The 15868-nt window shown below is 31.2% G+C and overlaps 4 protein-coding genes across 7 annotated transcripts; 2 read left to right on the top strand and 2 right to left on the bottom strand.

Moving 5' to 3' along the window:
• The first annotated feature begins 557 nt into the window (after window positions 1–557).
• On the top strand, window positions 558–4306 carry LOC127245153 (uncharacterized). 2 transcript variants are annotated; one of them, XR_007837400.1, is made up of 5 exons: window positions 558–698; window positions 1195–1442; window positions 1947–2163; window positions 2266–2460; window positions 3674–4306. XR_007837400.1 is itself a non-coding variant. In XM_051265892.1 (4 exons), exons 1-4 carry the CDS (start codon window positions 573–575, stop codon window positions 2386–2388), a joined length of 714 nt encoding a protein of 237 aa, XP_051121849.1. In that variant the 5' UTR covers window positions 558–572; the 3' UTR covers window positions 2389–4306. The 2 variants fall into 2 exon arrangements, 1 of the variants encoding a protein (XP_051121849.1); XM_051265892.1 differs by having other exon boundaries at window positions 2266–4306.
• Window positions 3717–4043, bottom strand: LOC127245154 (uncharacterized). The gene has a single exon (XM_051265893.1). The coding sequence runs from the start codon at window positions 4041–4043 to the stop codon at window positions 3717–3719; it is 327 nt and encodes a 108-aa protein (XP_051121850.1).
• Window positions 4307–7773: 3467 nt separating the features above from the next.
• Window positions 7774–9741, top strand: LOC127244748 (pentatricopeptide repeat-containing protein At2g22410, mitochondrial-like). Its single transcript, XM_051265229.1, has one exon. It carries the CDS (start codon window positions 7845–7847, stop codon window positions 9642–9644), a length of 1800 nt encoding a protein of 599 aa, XP_051121186.1. The 5' UTR covers window positions 7774–7844; the 3' UTR covers window positions 9645–9741.
• A 404-nt stretch (window positions 9742–10145) lies between these two features.
• LOC127244711 (E3 ubiquitin ligase BIG BROTHER-related-like) lies at window positions 10146–13888 on the bottom strand. Of its 3 annotated transcripts, none has more exons than XM_051265188.1 (9): window positions 13815–13888; window positions 13612–13702; window positions 11819–11956; window positions 11517–11748; window positions 11342–11406; window positions 11195–11251; window positions 10978–11108; window positions 10663–10771; window positions 10146–10470 (listed from the first exon to the last, which is right to left on the bottom strand). In XM_051265188.1, exons 3-9 carry the CDS (start codon window positions 11906–11908, stop codon window positions 10432–10434), a joined length of 723 nt encoding a protein of 240 aa, XP_051121145.1. In that variant the 5' UTR covers window positions 11909–11956; window positions 13612–13702; window positions 13815–13888; the 3' UTR covers window positions 10146–10431. The 3 variants fall into 3 exon arrangements, with proteins under 3 accessions (XP_051121145.1, XP_051121147.1, XP_051121144.1); XM_051265190.1 differs by lacking the exon at window positions 13815–13888 and adding an exon at window positions 12122–12217 and having other exon boundaries at window positions 13612–13797; XM_051265187.1 differs by lacking the exon at window positions 13815–13888 and having other exon boundaries at window positions 13612–13797.
• Between the last annotated feature and the right edge of the window lie 1980 nt (window positions 13889–15868).

Here is a 15868-nt window from a genome sequence, read left to right as displayed (position 1 = left end):
AGAACATGGACAAGAACATGGTTGTGTTGAGAATATGACCATGTTCAGAACACGGACAGGAATACAACCGTATTTAGAAGTGCAGGGTAACTAACACGGCCGTGTTGAGACTAACACGGCTGTGTTGGCTGCGCCTGGGACGTCCAGTCACATTTTGAGTCATCCAACACGGTCGTGTTCAAGTCAAAACGATCGTGTTCAGTTCAGTCCCTTCTTGGGACTAAAATTGATAAATTTTCATTTGAATGAGACCAAAATTAATAAATTTTTTTTAATGACACTAAAAGTGATAATTATAATATGGAACGAGACAAAAATAATTTTTGCTCAAAAATAAACAAACCTTGTAACAAGCAAAAATATTGAAACAGTTACAACAGTATAAAATAAAAAATAAAAAATAGATATTTAATTTAATATTTTTTAATTTTTAATTATTTTTTTTAATAAATAGTCAAATATGCAATAGTTTCTATTGGGCCAAGAATGACGGTTTAAGGCCCAATTAACCCAATAGAAACTAGATAATGAAAATCAATGAATCTGTTGGGAAAGCAGAAACTGCAAGAAAAATGGGCGACAGGAAAAGAGGAGCGACTGCTAAGAAGGCGAAGACGGAGACGGAGAGGGTGTGGCCGGTCATAAAGCAGAAGCCAAATCTTCTATCCACACGCCTTAAAGACGACGATTTGATTACTGTGAGTTTTTTGTTCTGGTTTGTGATTTGCTTCGATATAATTTGTCGGATTCTTTTTGTTTTACTAGTTTGATTGATGATTGGTCGGTCTGGATTATCCTTTTTACTCCGAGAGGATTAATACTTGTTGCGATGGATGAATTATAGATTTCAGTTTGATTTCGAAATGTATTTTGATACACAAAATAGGGTTTTATGTTTCCCCCCTTTATTATCAAATTTCATCGTTCTGTTTAATCTGCAACTAGTCAAGATTAGTGTTACATAGTTGATCTCTTAACAATTAGTTTATGTATAGCTATTGATTGATATGTGCTTCAAAATTGTTCGACGCTAGTGAATCAGTGGCTTCGTTGTTTAGCGTTTGACGAAATTGGAGCTTGAATTGTTCTTGAGCATACAAATGCATCTAGGTTAACCTTTTTAATTTTTATGCTTCCAAATTTGTTCAAGAATGATTGCCATTGCTCTTTCTGTGTTTTGGTTAAGGCATTCAGATCCAGAACTATTTTACACCAGCTGAATCGAAAGCATTTATAGATGCTGCTGAATCAATTGGTTTTGCTCACCAAGGAAGTCTTGGTCCAACCAAGGGAGAAGCTTACAGAGACAATGATCGAATATCTGTCTGTGATCCTGTCCTTGCTGAAGCAATATGGCAGGCTGGACTTAAAAAACTCTTCTCCGACTTTAAGATTCGAGGCAAAGTTGCAGTTGGATTGAATCCCAACATAAGATTCTACAGGTAACTGGCATTAGTGATTGATCATAATTATATAGCTACTTTAAGATCCATAATTACATTATAATACCTGTTGCAAATGCATATATACCTTGTGTTTTATTTATTGCGTAAAATCTTCTTGTATAATATTAAAGTATGCATAAAAATACCTTCTCCATCCAAAGATTATATTGGTTATAAATACATGCCTAATTATAGAAGTGTTTTACAGTTCTTTTGAGACGAACTATGATCTAATTTGGAAAAAAATATATTATGAAATAAAGAGTTAATCAATTCTTTATTTAATTATTATTTAAAACATTTCACTTCTTTGATGTGTATAACACTACTTTGGATGGAGATGATGTTTTGTGTATAATTTAATTTGACACAAAGATATTTCATGCAATAAATGAAATACGGGATATTTTGTGCATTTATAATAAACCCAAAAGGGCAATGTGCAATTTATCTTTATGTTATTGACGGGTTCTAAGTTGTAACGAACAATTTACATTATAGGTACACGGCGGGGCAGTATTTTGGACCACATATTGACGAAAGCGTCGATCTTGGAGATGGAAAGCGAACGCTCTACACTTTATTGATCTACCTAAGCGGCATTCCTGGTAAATCGAAAACAAGGTCTAAAAAGGATAATGACACGCGAGAGACTTTGGAGGCGCTAGTTGGGGGAGAGACTGTGTTTTATGGCCCTAGGAATGCTCTTGTAGCTGAGGTTCAATCCCCTTATCGTATTTTTTTAAATCCCTAGAGCTTCGATTATTCGATTTAATTGATTTTGAACACTTTGGCCTTTTGTCGAATGAATTCCGTATAGGTACCCCCTGCTGAAGGGATGGCCCTTGTTCACATCCATGGCAGTAAGTGCATGCTGCACGAAGCTCGGACTGTCGATAAGGGCATCAAGTATGTCTTGCGATCCGATGTCGTGTTTGCTTAGGAATCGATATATTTATCCGGCGAAATCGGGTTTCTTGTGGGGACTCTGGTGAAAGAAAACTGGCAAAATTCTGTAAGTTGTAATACATTGATGAAATATTGGCTTATTTTCGAACTTAGTTTTGTTCTTTTAAGTTTTTTATTTGATTATTTGGGAGGAAAAAAAAAAAAAGTTTAGAATAGTAACATCAGACCTAAAATTTTTCAAGTAAACACACCCAATTCATTCTTTATCTATACCTATTACTATTTTTATTTTTTTATTATTTACATAAATATTACTAATGGATTTCATATATTTTTTTTATACTCATTCTATTTTAATCTAAAAATTGTATGACTAACTTTAAAATTCCAATTCTATATAACTTTAACAAACTTATAGGTTACATCATCACAATCAATTAAAATGGAAAACATAGCCATGGGTTACTGTGTTGATTAAAAGTAAGTAACACGGTATTGATTTAAGTTTAGGTAGTTGGATTAGTGTTTAATTTAGAAATTATTATTATTTAATTTGTAGTTTATATGGTAAATAAAAACTACTTTTATAGTTAATTAGTTAATATTTATTTAGTACTATACATATAAATGCAATTAGCTACTTCGAATATTTGGATAAATACAAATATTTGGATGAATATGACTTTTATGTTGAATATAAATATTCAGGGTTTAGGGATACATTTAAAAAATAAAAAAATAAAAATTTATATATATATTCCTCAATAAGAACCAAAAATACAAGTTATACATAGTAATACAATAGAACAATGAAAAATCAAAGTTACTCATTCAAAAAAATAAATGAAATAATAATTTTGTAAAATATATAAATTGTATCAGTTGTTTTTTTCAGTTATGTACAATATCTAACAAAAATAAGGCTTTGTTTACTCTTAAGATTTTATAACTGATTTTACAATTATAACTTTATTTTCTGTTCAAAATCATCTAATCAAACATTCAATTTTTATTTATTTTATTACATTAAAATTTAATTTTACATTCAAAATATAACATTAATATATATTTATATCACATCAAATAACTATTTCAATTCAAAATTTTATTATTCAAAATCAAAACTAAAAAATCAAAATCTCTCAGATAAACACACCCTAAAAAGATTGATTTCAACCGGATCAAAATGACAAAAAATAAATAGATTAATTACCAAAAGCATGAGTATGTATCTATACAAACACACAGGTATATACATGCATACATATATATATATATGTATGTATCTGTGAGTACGTTGTGTCTGTGAACTTAATTAGGTTGGAGTACAATTCCGACAGCAGGCGGTGGCGGCGGCGGCGGCTACAGTGGCGGCGGCAGAATCTTAATGACGAGGCCGGGGAAGACATCGTCGGGGTCGTGAATATGGGGATTCCTCTCGACGATGTACGGATCGCCGCATTTCTCACTTATTGTGTTTAGTGTCTCGCCTTCTCCGACCACATATATTTCCTCGCACCGCCGTTGCTGCGCCGCCGTGACTGTAATTGTTCCGGCCGCCACCTCGGTTCTGGCGCCGCCGATCAGCAGCAGCACGGCTACGAAACCTAAGGCGCAGCAGACGGAGACAACGTCGGAGAAAATTAGGGACGGCCTGACGGCGCCGGCGGATTTGTAAGAAGGAGCCATTATGAATAATTATTTATTTATTTAATTAATTGTATTTGTTGGAGAAGTGAAATGAAGTGCCGTGGAGTGATTGGTTATATAGGAGGATGGTCCATTGGACCTGCCCTACACGATCACCACACCACTTTCCTTGTGTTGTGGATGGTTATCGCTGACTTATTTTGTTTTATTATATATTTATATATGTACATTCATATTCTTATTTTGTATTGTATAATTCCAAAATTATATCTAAATTTATTAACATTTTTCTCTCTTTTTTTTTTCCCTATAAATTTATTCTTATTTTTCTAAGGAAAAAATTATTATTATTTTTCTAGTTTTATTTTACCCTAAAAAATAAAAAAAAATTATTTATATCTTATTTTCTTTTTATTCGTATCCGTAAAATGAGTACATAATTGGATGACAGAGAGAATAATAATTTTAAAATATCTTATTTTATTATCAAATTATTATTTTACACTCAAAAGCAAAAGCAAAATTATTTTTACATTATTTTTAACTAATTATTACAATTACAATGTTATTATTTTTTAAATCTCGCATCTAAAGTAAATTTATAATTTCAAATTAAAATGAAGGAATATATATTTATTACGTGTAAATTTATAACTGCTATTTTTCGAATATGTTATAGATATATTTTTTTTTTAAAAAAATAAGTCACAGACTATATATAATTAGACAAAATATAAAAATGTTGGAGATATTATATATAGGTTATATATATATTGTACAAATTAGGTATGAGTAGTCCGTAAGGGATGACTTGATAGCGTGGAGTTGGACACATGACCTATGAGGTCATATGTTTAAACTCCCGATGCCTCAGGTCATCTGCCACACGTCTTTTCCGTCGGACCTAATTTGCAGGATGTTAGGTTCGATCGGGGGTTTACCCAGTTGTATGAGTAACCATGTTTATGGTTGGAAAAATAAGTATGCATTCTTTTTTTTAACTATAGTTAGTTATTATTATTAATATAAATATTGACTTATACAATATATACCAACAATATCAAAAGTTCATTTCAAATAATTAAAAAAATTCTATTACATATATATAAAGAACCATATCTCAAAGTATATCCAAACAAATCCCTTGTTGAAATGGCATTATTATCATTAATAATTGAATAATCATTAAATTTTGATCAAACAGACTACAATAAAATTGAATTATTTTATTCAACTTATATGGGGTAATTGAATAAATGTTTTTAAAGATATATACTACTATATTTTGATTTTATTTTTATATAGATTAAAACTAAAATAAAATATATATTCTCTTCGTTCGAATCATATGTAACTATTTTTTTTTGACATTTTTTTATATATATTATAGGAAATTATAGTGTAATCTAGTGACAAACCCTTCAACCTTTTGATTAGAAGTCGATATTAAAAAAATTATCATCAATTATTATTAAAATATAATAGTTTTAAATTTAATATACATTTCTTAATATACCAAGATAGACACTAAAGTAATAATAATATTAATGGAATTAAATTTTAGTGATATATAATTTTGTAGGAAAATAAAAATATTATGGTTGACCGAAATTATTATATATATACATAGGTGGAACTACATTGGGGCTAGGGGATCAATTGAACCTCAGTCCTTAAAATATATGTATTTTTTATGTAAAAAATAATAAAATTATATATTTTATAGTAATTTGTTTTTCTTAATTTTTTATATTATAATGTAAAAAATCATAAATTATACTTTTAGTCTTTAAATTTTATTTTATTGGTAAAAAAATATTAAATCTTACGTAATTTTGTTGAAATTTTTTCTAAAATATTTAAATTTTTCAATTTTTTTTTATTTTTGTCAAAATGTACCATGAATAAAAAAAACTACTGCCGGTTCCGTCACTGTACATATATTAATACCAAAATAATCCAAAAATAAAAGAAATCAATCATAATTAATTAATAATTGTTACAATGTTTATCCGATGACACATGATATGTTTAATTGGACAGGTACACTTGTGGTCGTTATGTATATGCACTAGTAATAATGTAAATATAATTGATTATTCAATTATCAAAATAAATAAATAAATAAATAATACCTTCCCCAATTATTAATTCGAAAATTAATATATTACCTATTCTCATACGTTATTTAAAATTTCAAAATTCATTCAAAATATACCCTTTTTTAATTTTTCTAGAAATTGGTTACGTGTAAGAAATTGAAATTGACACATTAACTTATAAAACTTAAATAATATGGTATGGGCATGCTTAAATTATCCCTATTTTTATTCTACTATTTAATTAAATAATCATCTATTATTTATAAATGTATGGTCACACACTTAAACTTGAAATAAATAAATAAAAATAAATGTCAAAATTTACCAAACTCGTCAATTATATATTATCTTGATAGCTAAGAAAATTAAAATAAGAAATGGAGTAGAAAACAATCAATTTCAATCTTATTGTTTGTTTAATTAATTAATTTTAATTTTCTATATATAGTGTGTCTGTTTTGTGAGTTTATTGAATTTTTTTTTTTAATGTAAAATACAGATAATTGTATAATAAATATAAAAATAATAAATGTGTATAATGTATTAATTTTTTTTTTTTTTGAAAATGTGCCGAAAAAAAAAATCTTGAAAGAACAAAGCGATTATATTTGAAACATATTCATTTTTCATCAAATTAACTAATCTCAATTTTATAAATTTAAATGATTTTTACTACCATGGTTACTATAAAATCCATTGTAATATAATGTGTCTTGAATAGTTTTTTTTTTTCCTTTTTTAAATTTCAATTTTGGTTTTCTTATTTATATATATTTTTCATAATTTTTTTTAAAAAATTTCTTAATCTTATCATTTTAGTCTTATAATTAAATTTGTATAAAAATCATCCCGTATCTCATTTTCTTCAGCATAATTAATTCTTCGGCGCTGGAGCTGCATATGTGGTGCCTATGGCTCGTCGGAATTTGCGTGTCCGCCAAATAAGTACTATAGGATAGACCCATGTAATTTTTTTTTAAAAAAATATGGATGAAATTTGTGAAATTTTTATAATTAATTTAATTAAGACTAGTTCCAAGATAGAAATTTTGTTTCCCAAAATAATGTGCATAGAAAATAATTAAATTATTGTAAGTAGGAAAGCCAAGGCCTATTGATTAGCAATATGGACCTCTATAGGGCATGCAAAAAGTTGTTTGGCGTGCTTAAAAAAAGGCATTAGGAAAATGAAATAATGTATATATAGAATGAATCATTTAGGAAAATTCATTTAATTTATTGCTTTATTGTTTTCTTTTATTTTTGTCTTATATTTTAATTTTACTTCTTTTTTTTTATGTAATACTAATATTTAAAAGAAAATTATTCAAAAATCCTTGATCCACAAAAAAATTGTCCTTTAATCTAATATTTTAATTAAAAAATTTGTGAAATTACAAAAAAAAAATCCAATATTTCAATACACATGCTAAAATGGCATAAACTTATAAAATACAAACTACAGGCTTTAAAATAATTTAATATTGAATTTCAATTTAAATATAAGTAATAAATAGCATAATTTTATTAAAAATGACGTAGTAAAAAACTGAAATTACAAATTTACGAACAATTAAAACCCTAATTTACATTTGAATGAAATATTTATCACTAAATTTATATTTGAAGAATATTTTATTATACTTAACAATAATAAGCAGCCAACGTACAAGCCGGTAATGCAGAAGGTACAATCTGATAGCAGACACGCCCGTCGTGCTGCCACCGAGTGCCGTCGATGTCCGGACGACCACTGTCGGAGCTACGCAGATCCGTCACTCGCCACCGCGCCGCCGCCGTGAATACGGCGGCGCGAGATCCAATTTCGAATTACAGGATCAAAGAACTCCACGGGCGTTTGATCAGATCCCACCAGTGCAGCAATTCAAATTCCATGGCGGAGGTCATCAAACACTACGCCCTCTCCGAATCGTCTCTGCAAAAATCCATGTTAGCTTTCTCCAAAATATGCAATCCTTCGTTACCAATCTGGAATCACATGATACGAGGGCTTTCCCAAAGCGACAGACCTGAGGACGCTCTCCACCTGTTCGACGAAATGCGTCAAAGAGGATTGCGAGGTAATAATCTTACGTTCATATTTGTGTGCAAAGCTTGCGCTAAAATTCCTAACATTTTGTATGGAAAGAGAATTCATGTTCATGTCTTGAAGATGGGATTCGGATCGTATCTCTACGCCTGCAATGCTTTGATTCATATGTATGGTTTCTGCGGCGAATTGGGCTTCGCAAGAAAGGTGTTCGACGAAATGTCTGAAAGAGATTTGGTCTCCTGGAACTCTTTGATCTGCTCGTATAGTCAATGCGGAAATTACGACGACGTTTTGGGTGTTTTCGACGCAATGAGAGTCGAAAACGTGAAGGCGGATGCCGTAACTATGGTGAAAGTTGTTTTAGCTTGCGTACACGTCGGTGAAACGAAGCTCGTAGAGTCGATGATGGAATATATCGAGGATAACGGCGTCGAAATCGACGTGTTTTTAGGAAACACATTGATCGACGTGTATGGAAAGCGCGGCTCAGTTGGATCGGCTTGGAACATATTTGAAAGAATGGGTAAAAAGAACGTCGTTTCTTGGAACGCAATGATCGCCGCGGCCGCAAAATCGGGCGACATTTCTTTGGCGAAGAAGCTCTTCGATGAGACGGTCGAACGGGACGTCGTTACGTGGACTTGTATGATCGCCGGGTACGCACAATCGAATCGGTACGAGGACGCCGTTACTCTTTTCGACGAGATGGTGGCGGCGAAGATCAATCCCGATCGAGTAACTATAGCCACCGTGCTTTCAGCTTGCGCGCGTTTGGGAAGACTCGACTTAGGCGATGCGGTGCACGATTATTTAACGCGTAGTAAAATCGAAACGGATATCTATGTCGAGAATGCTCTTGTCGATATGTACTCCAAATGCGGTTCAGTCGAAAAAGCTTTGGCGGTATTTCGTGGTATGAAACGACTGGATCCCGTTTCTTGGACCGCCATCATTTGCGGCGTTGCCGTAAACGGAGACCCGGATCGAGCTTTGAATTTATTCTCGGAGATGCTGAGAAACGGCGTGAAACCGATCCACGGAACGTTTGTCGGCGTGCTACTTGCTTGCGCGCATTCGGGTTTGGTGGAAAAGGGATTGTCGTTTTTCGACGATATGCGGAAGATATATGGATTGGTGCCGGAGATGGCGCATTATGGTTGCGTGGTCGATCTTTTATGTCGGGCGGGTGATCTTTGTAAGGCGTACGAGGTTGCGAGGAGCATTCCGGTGTCTTCCGATGTTGTCGTGTGGAGGATGTTGCTAAGCGCTTGTAATCTTTACGGCGATACCGTTTTGGCGAAAATCGCTTCGGACAAGATTCTTGAGGTCGATCCATGTAATGGTGTCGACTATGTTTTGTCGTCGAACTTGTATGCCGGCGTAGAGAAATGGGACGAGGTTGTGAGAATGAGAGAGCTCGTCGAGAAAGGTAGAGGCAATGTGTCCAGGCCGTCGGGATGGAGCTCGATTCAAATTATAGATTGATTTATTTGTTTAGTACGGAAAATTGAAGTAAAAATAGTTGTTAGATGTAATATTTTATATATATTAAAAAATAATAATTTGGGTGTAATTTTATGGAATAAAAATTAAAAGTAAATTTTAATTTAAGAAAAAGAAAATTATGGCTTATAGGGCTGTAAAGGCCCATTCTTTGGTAAGAGGCCCAAATTTTGAATCGATACAATTGAGTTAGAAATATCCTAAAATTTTTAGTTTTTTACTATTTTACATTCCAAAAAAATTATACTCCCTTCCTCCAATTAGATGATTAGATGATTGTATGAATTGACATTTAACATGATAGGGATTAAAAGTAATAAATCAATGAAGGGTAAAAATATAAAATTTATATTTAAAAAAATAAAGGACAATAACTATAGAAAAATAGGACAGTAATTTTTTCCCTCGTAAACATCCCATCAAATATTATCATCAAATATTATTTTAATATTAAACTTTTTCTCAAACCAATAAAAGAAAACAAACATTAACAAATCCAGGAGACTTGCATACACATTCATGCATATACATATATATATATATATATATATTATGGTTTACAAACGCCATCAAGAAGCCATAGCCATATTCAAACTTAGTACGATGAACAGACCATTACATCGAATGTCTCTATAATACAAGTTTTTTTCTCCAGCAGCAAATTAAAATCCCTGTCGAATTCGATAAGCAAAGTGATATCATAGGGTGTATATATATATATATGTGTAGGTATATGTGTGTGTGTTTCTTGCTCGACCGGGTCGACAAACTACTCGTCTTGCACCTCTTTCTGGCAAATCGGACATTGCTGCAAATCAAAGAAAGAAAGAACATAGCCGAGTTTGTTTTGTAAATAATTTGAAGGAATATTTTTTTTACATAAAATATAGAAAATTGTATAAAAAAACGAATGTGTGAGAAAAAAAACAAAAAGAACACATTATAAGCCTCGGTTTAATTTTGAAATCGAAAATGACATAAAGGGTAAAAACGAGGATACCTTGTTTTGTCGCAACCACGGCGTGATGCAGCCGTAATGGAACCGGTGAACACAGGGCAAAGTCGTAACTTTTTCGCCATTTTTGTAATTCGAATAGCAAATCACACACCTAGACATCCAATTGCAAACATTATTACCGAAAGATTATATATGTAATTAACGATGTATTTTTCCATAAGCTTAAGCTTTTAGGCGGTTGGATTAGCCTTCGGAAAGTATATACCAATGTCCGATTACTACAACTTATCTTGATAATACTAAGACATAACTTAGTAATAATGTAAGAAAACGGGGTTTAGGTTAGAGAAGTTATACTCATCGTTTTCCCGTTTCTTTTTCTTCGAGAACAATCCGAGCTTGTATTTGCAAGTCGGTAGACGCGATATGAGATGGGGCGTAAGTCCTCTGTTCTCGCTCCCGACGGCTTCCGCGAGCGATTGAAGTTCCTAACAAAAACGATAGATGTCATGATTTAAGGATGTCCCGAAACAAGAAATCTTGATGCTCGAATCGAACGAGTTACTCGACCAACCTCGTAAGTCATTCTGTCGGGATCAATGTCATCTTGCGTTATGTTACGACTCTCAACCTACACACAACAATATATATATATATTCACATATAGCGAACGTATATAACGGACGTTAACTCGAAAACGGAGAGGTGCGTCGGGACGTACCCTACGTACGGTTTCTCTCGAAGTCGAACCGGCGGTTGTCTCGGTAGGTAACACCGAAATCATCTCTTTAGCGGCAAAAGACGTAATTCAAATTCAAAAAGATCAAATCTTTAACGAGAAAAAATTCAGGAAAACGACATTTCGACGGTAAGAAATCAGCAAATATCAATCTCACCGGGTGCACAAGCATCGTCGCGTTCTCGATCGTATAAATTGTTGAAATCCTCACCCAATTCCAAGGCTCTTGCAAAGTCTTCATCCAAAGCCAGCTGCCGGTCGACGCTCGCGCCGTACGACGACGATTCGCTTTCGTGCGTCAAAACGAAACTACTATTGCTCGTTTCGCCGGAATCGGACGCTACGATCCCTTTCTGTTTATTGTGTTCGATATAGAGAAAAGCGCTCTCCTGTTGCATCGATAAATTCCTCAGAAAAAAATATCGTAAAATTTTGCCGTAAATATCGATTTTAACATACCTGCATTAGAAGAACCTCTTCGGCGTCGAGATCACCGTACTCGGGATAAATATCCTTAAGATGCTCGGCAAGGTTATTGATATCATTCATCGTTCGAAAATTATTAGTCGGATGAACAAACTAGCCTCTTTTGAATAACTGAAAGAAAAACAACAGTCTTTGATAAGCAACACAAGTAAATCGCGATTTGGACATGAAGACTTCTAAAGAGACCGGCCTCGATTATTAAACGACAAAGAAAATTGACTAATCTTAGCAAATGCAACCATTTGTCTTGGAAAGCAACAGCTAGATAAACAATACCGAATACGGGCCAATTTGCAGAATTTCTTATTCGAAGCTTTCGGACAAATTGACTGCAGAAGTCTTTGTTTAATAACAATGGCTTAAAGGATGAATCTGTAAGAAATAAAACAATGCAAGACAAATGATTTCCAGGAAGATTTAGATTTGTTATTTCAATCTTTTTTTTTTGACACATCTAACCACTATTTTCGACACTAAAAACATCGACTCAAAAACATAGTTTACGATGCCTAAACTCTACACCAAACATCATATCTAACTATTATTTTTCACGCTAAAAAAATTTAATATGTAACTCGGAACATGAACTCTGTACATAATTTCTACTCTTAAGCTCTATACCAAACATCAAATCTAACCATTATATTCGACTTTTAAAAATTCAATCAAGAACAACTCAAAACACGAAAACTATAAAAAATATATATATATATAATTTTCGGCGCCTAAAAGGCTAAAACTCTGTACCAAACAACAAATCTAACTATTATTTTCCACTCTATAAAATTCAATCAAAAACAACAAAAAACACGAAAACATCCACTCAAAAGTATAATTTTCGACGCCTAAACTTTATATAGCACATCAAACTTAACCATTATTTTCAACTTCAAAAAAATTCAATCAAGAACAACTCAAAACACCAACTTACAAACATAATTTACTACGCCCAAACTCTACCTAGCAATTATTTTCCACTCTTAAAAAATTCAATCAAGAACAACTAAAAACACGAAAAGCAATCCCTCAAAAGTATAATTTTCGACGCCTAAACTCTCTATACAACACATCAAATCTAACCATTATATTCAACTATAGTAATTCAATCAAGAACAACTCAAAACACAGATTTTTATGCCCAAACTGAATACCAAACATCAGATCTAACTTTTATTTTCCACTCTAAACAATTCAATCAAGAACAACTAAAAACACGAAAAACACCAACTCAAAATACATAATTTTCGACGGCTAAACTCTGCACCAAACATCAAATCTAACAATTATTTTCTACACCGAAAATTTCAATCAAGAACAACAACTAAAAACAAACAAAACATCATCTCAAAAGCATAATTTTCAACTTCTAAACTGTATACAACACATCAAATCTAACCATTATTCTCGTCTCCAAAATATTCAACCAAGAACAACTTGAAAGCACACCAAAAACATCTCAAAAATCACAAGCAAACAACCTTTAAGCACCCAAATTCAAGATTCAAGAAGCAAATTAAACACAGACAACATCCAATTCCCCAATTAAATCACTAACTCCAGCACACCCTAAATTCAAGTTCTAATTCCCCCTTTCATTTCAAATTGTGAAGAAACATAACAACAAAACACATAATGAGCAAGATCTTGGCCACACACAATGTACAGATCAAAATCCACACTAATATTCCATTATGTAAAACAAAATACAGACAAACCCAAACGAAATTACAAAAAAAATAAAAATTTGGGTTTCGAAGAAACCATACACCAAGCAAGACAAGAAACCCTTCTGGCATTTGAATCAAAATTGCTGAAACAAGTTCTCCATTCTTCCCCCTTTCGCCTTCCCCCAAATTTCTTCACTCTCAGTGACGTTAAAAAATACAAATAAAGGGTTTAGTGAAGCTGAAAGGGAAAGGAAATCGAAAATAGTGTTAGATAACAAAAATAAATAAAAATCAAGACTGACATTTTTATACAGTGGAAGCTGGTAGGAGAAGCAATGGAGAATAGGCCCCGCTTGACTTTTTTTTTTTTTTTTTTTCTTTTCAAGAAAATAAAAAATTTGCCGGCAATTGAATAAGGATAAGCATCTAATCATATGGAAGACTGTAATCGATGAAGACTTGCCATTTTTTACTCACTATATACTTTTCTTTTTCAGTTTTTACTTCAGAGGATTTGATGATTAGAGCCTTCTCTTGTACCAGGATTCGAACACCAGATAAATCTACACCGTTGATTTTGTGGGGTTTCTGTTTTCAGCGGTGTAGATCTATTTGGGGTTGAGATCCTGGTGCTTTTAATAATTGTGGGTGGAAAGGTCACCGTAGGTCCCGCTGCTGTCCAAGCTGCCTACGCAGTGACTGTTCTCTTTATGCTACCTACACATTCTTTAGACGAGTTTTTGCTAGTGATATTTAAAAAAATAAAAAGAAAAGGTAAAAATAGGATTTTATTTTATTTTTTTGGTAAAAAGGAATAAAAGATGATATTTTCTTACTTAAAAAAATGAAAATAAATTGTGATGAAAAAAAAAATTATAGATTTGAATGATGAATAAATCGATAAAATACTGACAATATATAATATAGTATTATACAATACATGCTATTCGGTATAAAAAGACGTTAATACATCAAAATTTTATATGCTTTTAGATAACATAATATGTATTGTGTGAAATAAAAATATATGTTTGATTGATTATTTTATAATAATAAAAAAAAAAACCTTAAAAAGTTGTGATATTTCTTAAAATACCATGATAATAATTGGACCGTATTTCAAAAGCCCAACTAATAAGTACGAGGGACTTTAAAGACATAAAGTAGATACAAGCCTATAGTTTCCATAATTATTTTGGATTATTTGTTAGGCCTTTGGGCTTATTTACATTTGATTTTTAAAAGGTACTGTGAATTAAATATAAATAATATAATTATATTTATTTATTTTATTATAATATATTGATAATATATAAATTAATTGTTTTATATTATATTATAATATTCAATTTATTATTATTATTATTATTATTACTACTACGAATATAGTACTCCCTCCGTCTCAAATACAGTGCAACACTTGTGTTTTGCACGATAATTTAGGTGGAGAGTATTAAGTATGGTAATTTGAGATAATTTGGATATTAAGTGATGTAATTTGAGAGAGAAATGATTATTTATTTTTCTAAGTGAAGTGTATATTAATACATGTATATAAATATTATTAATTATTTCTAAATTAAAAAATATTGCAATGAATTTGAGATAAATAAAAAATGAAACGTTGCATGGTGTTTGGAATGAATTGAATAAATTTAAGTAAAAAGTGTTTATGCTATTTCAGCGCTACATCAATCTACTTATGAAAAAAATATTTTTCAATCCCAAAAGTTGTTTTTTTTTTTTTTTTTATAAAAGTCAGTACAAATAGTTACAAAATGTTTTTTTCTAGAGTAGAAGTCAAAAGCTTCAGCCAAAACCAATCCAAATGAGACATTTCTTATAAGGAGTATTTTTTTAAAACAAATAATATATTCCCTACGTCTCATTGAAATGTTACTATTTTTATTTTCATCCCGTCCCAAAATAAGGTTACCATTTCATAATTTAGTAATTATACTACATACCTAACATAATAAATATCATTTCAATTTATAATATATTACACAAATAACATTACTTTTATATTACATCATATTAATAGAAGTATTTTTGTCTTTTTTATTACAATCTAATATAATATTAATATTAAAATATTTACGTGTAAAAAATAAATGTTACCCCTCTAATGAAACGGGGAGAGTATATATATATTCAATTGATGTAAAAAATATTATTTATATGATACTAATATTAATTTTAATAAAAATATATTATTTCCTTAGCCCGTTATATATGATTTTTTTTTCATATTAAATATATTTAATAAATATAACTAAATTTAATTAAAAATTTAATTTGTTATACTTATGACTCACAAAAAAAACTCTTTTATTTTTATTTATGTTCTCAATTA

Source organism: Andrographis paniculata, unplaced genomic scaffold, assembly GCF_009805555.1.
Source record: "Andrographis paniculata isolate CXL003 unplaced genomic scaffold, ASM980555v1 Contig21END, whole genome shotgun sequence".
NCBI lineage: Eukaryota > Viridiplantae > Streptophyta > Magnoliopsida > Lamiales > Acanthaceae > Andrographis > Andrographis paniculata.
Note: the sequence above shows the minus strand (reverse complement) of the source record. Positions and strands in the feature narration are given on the sequence as shown.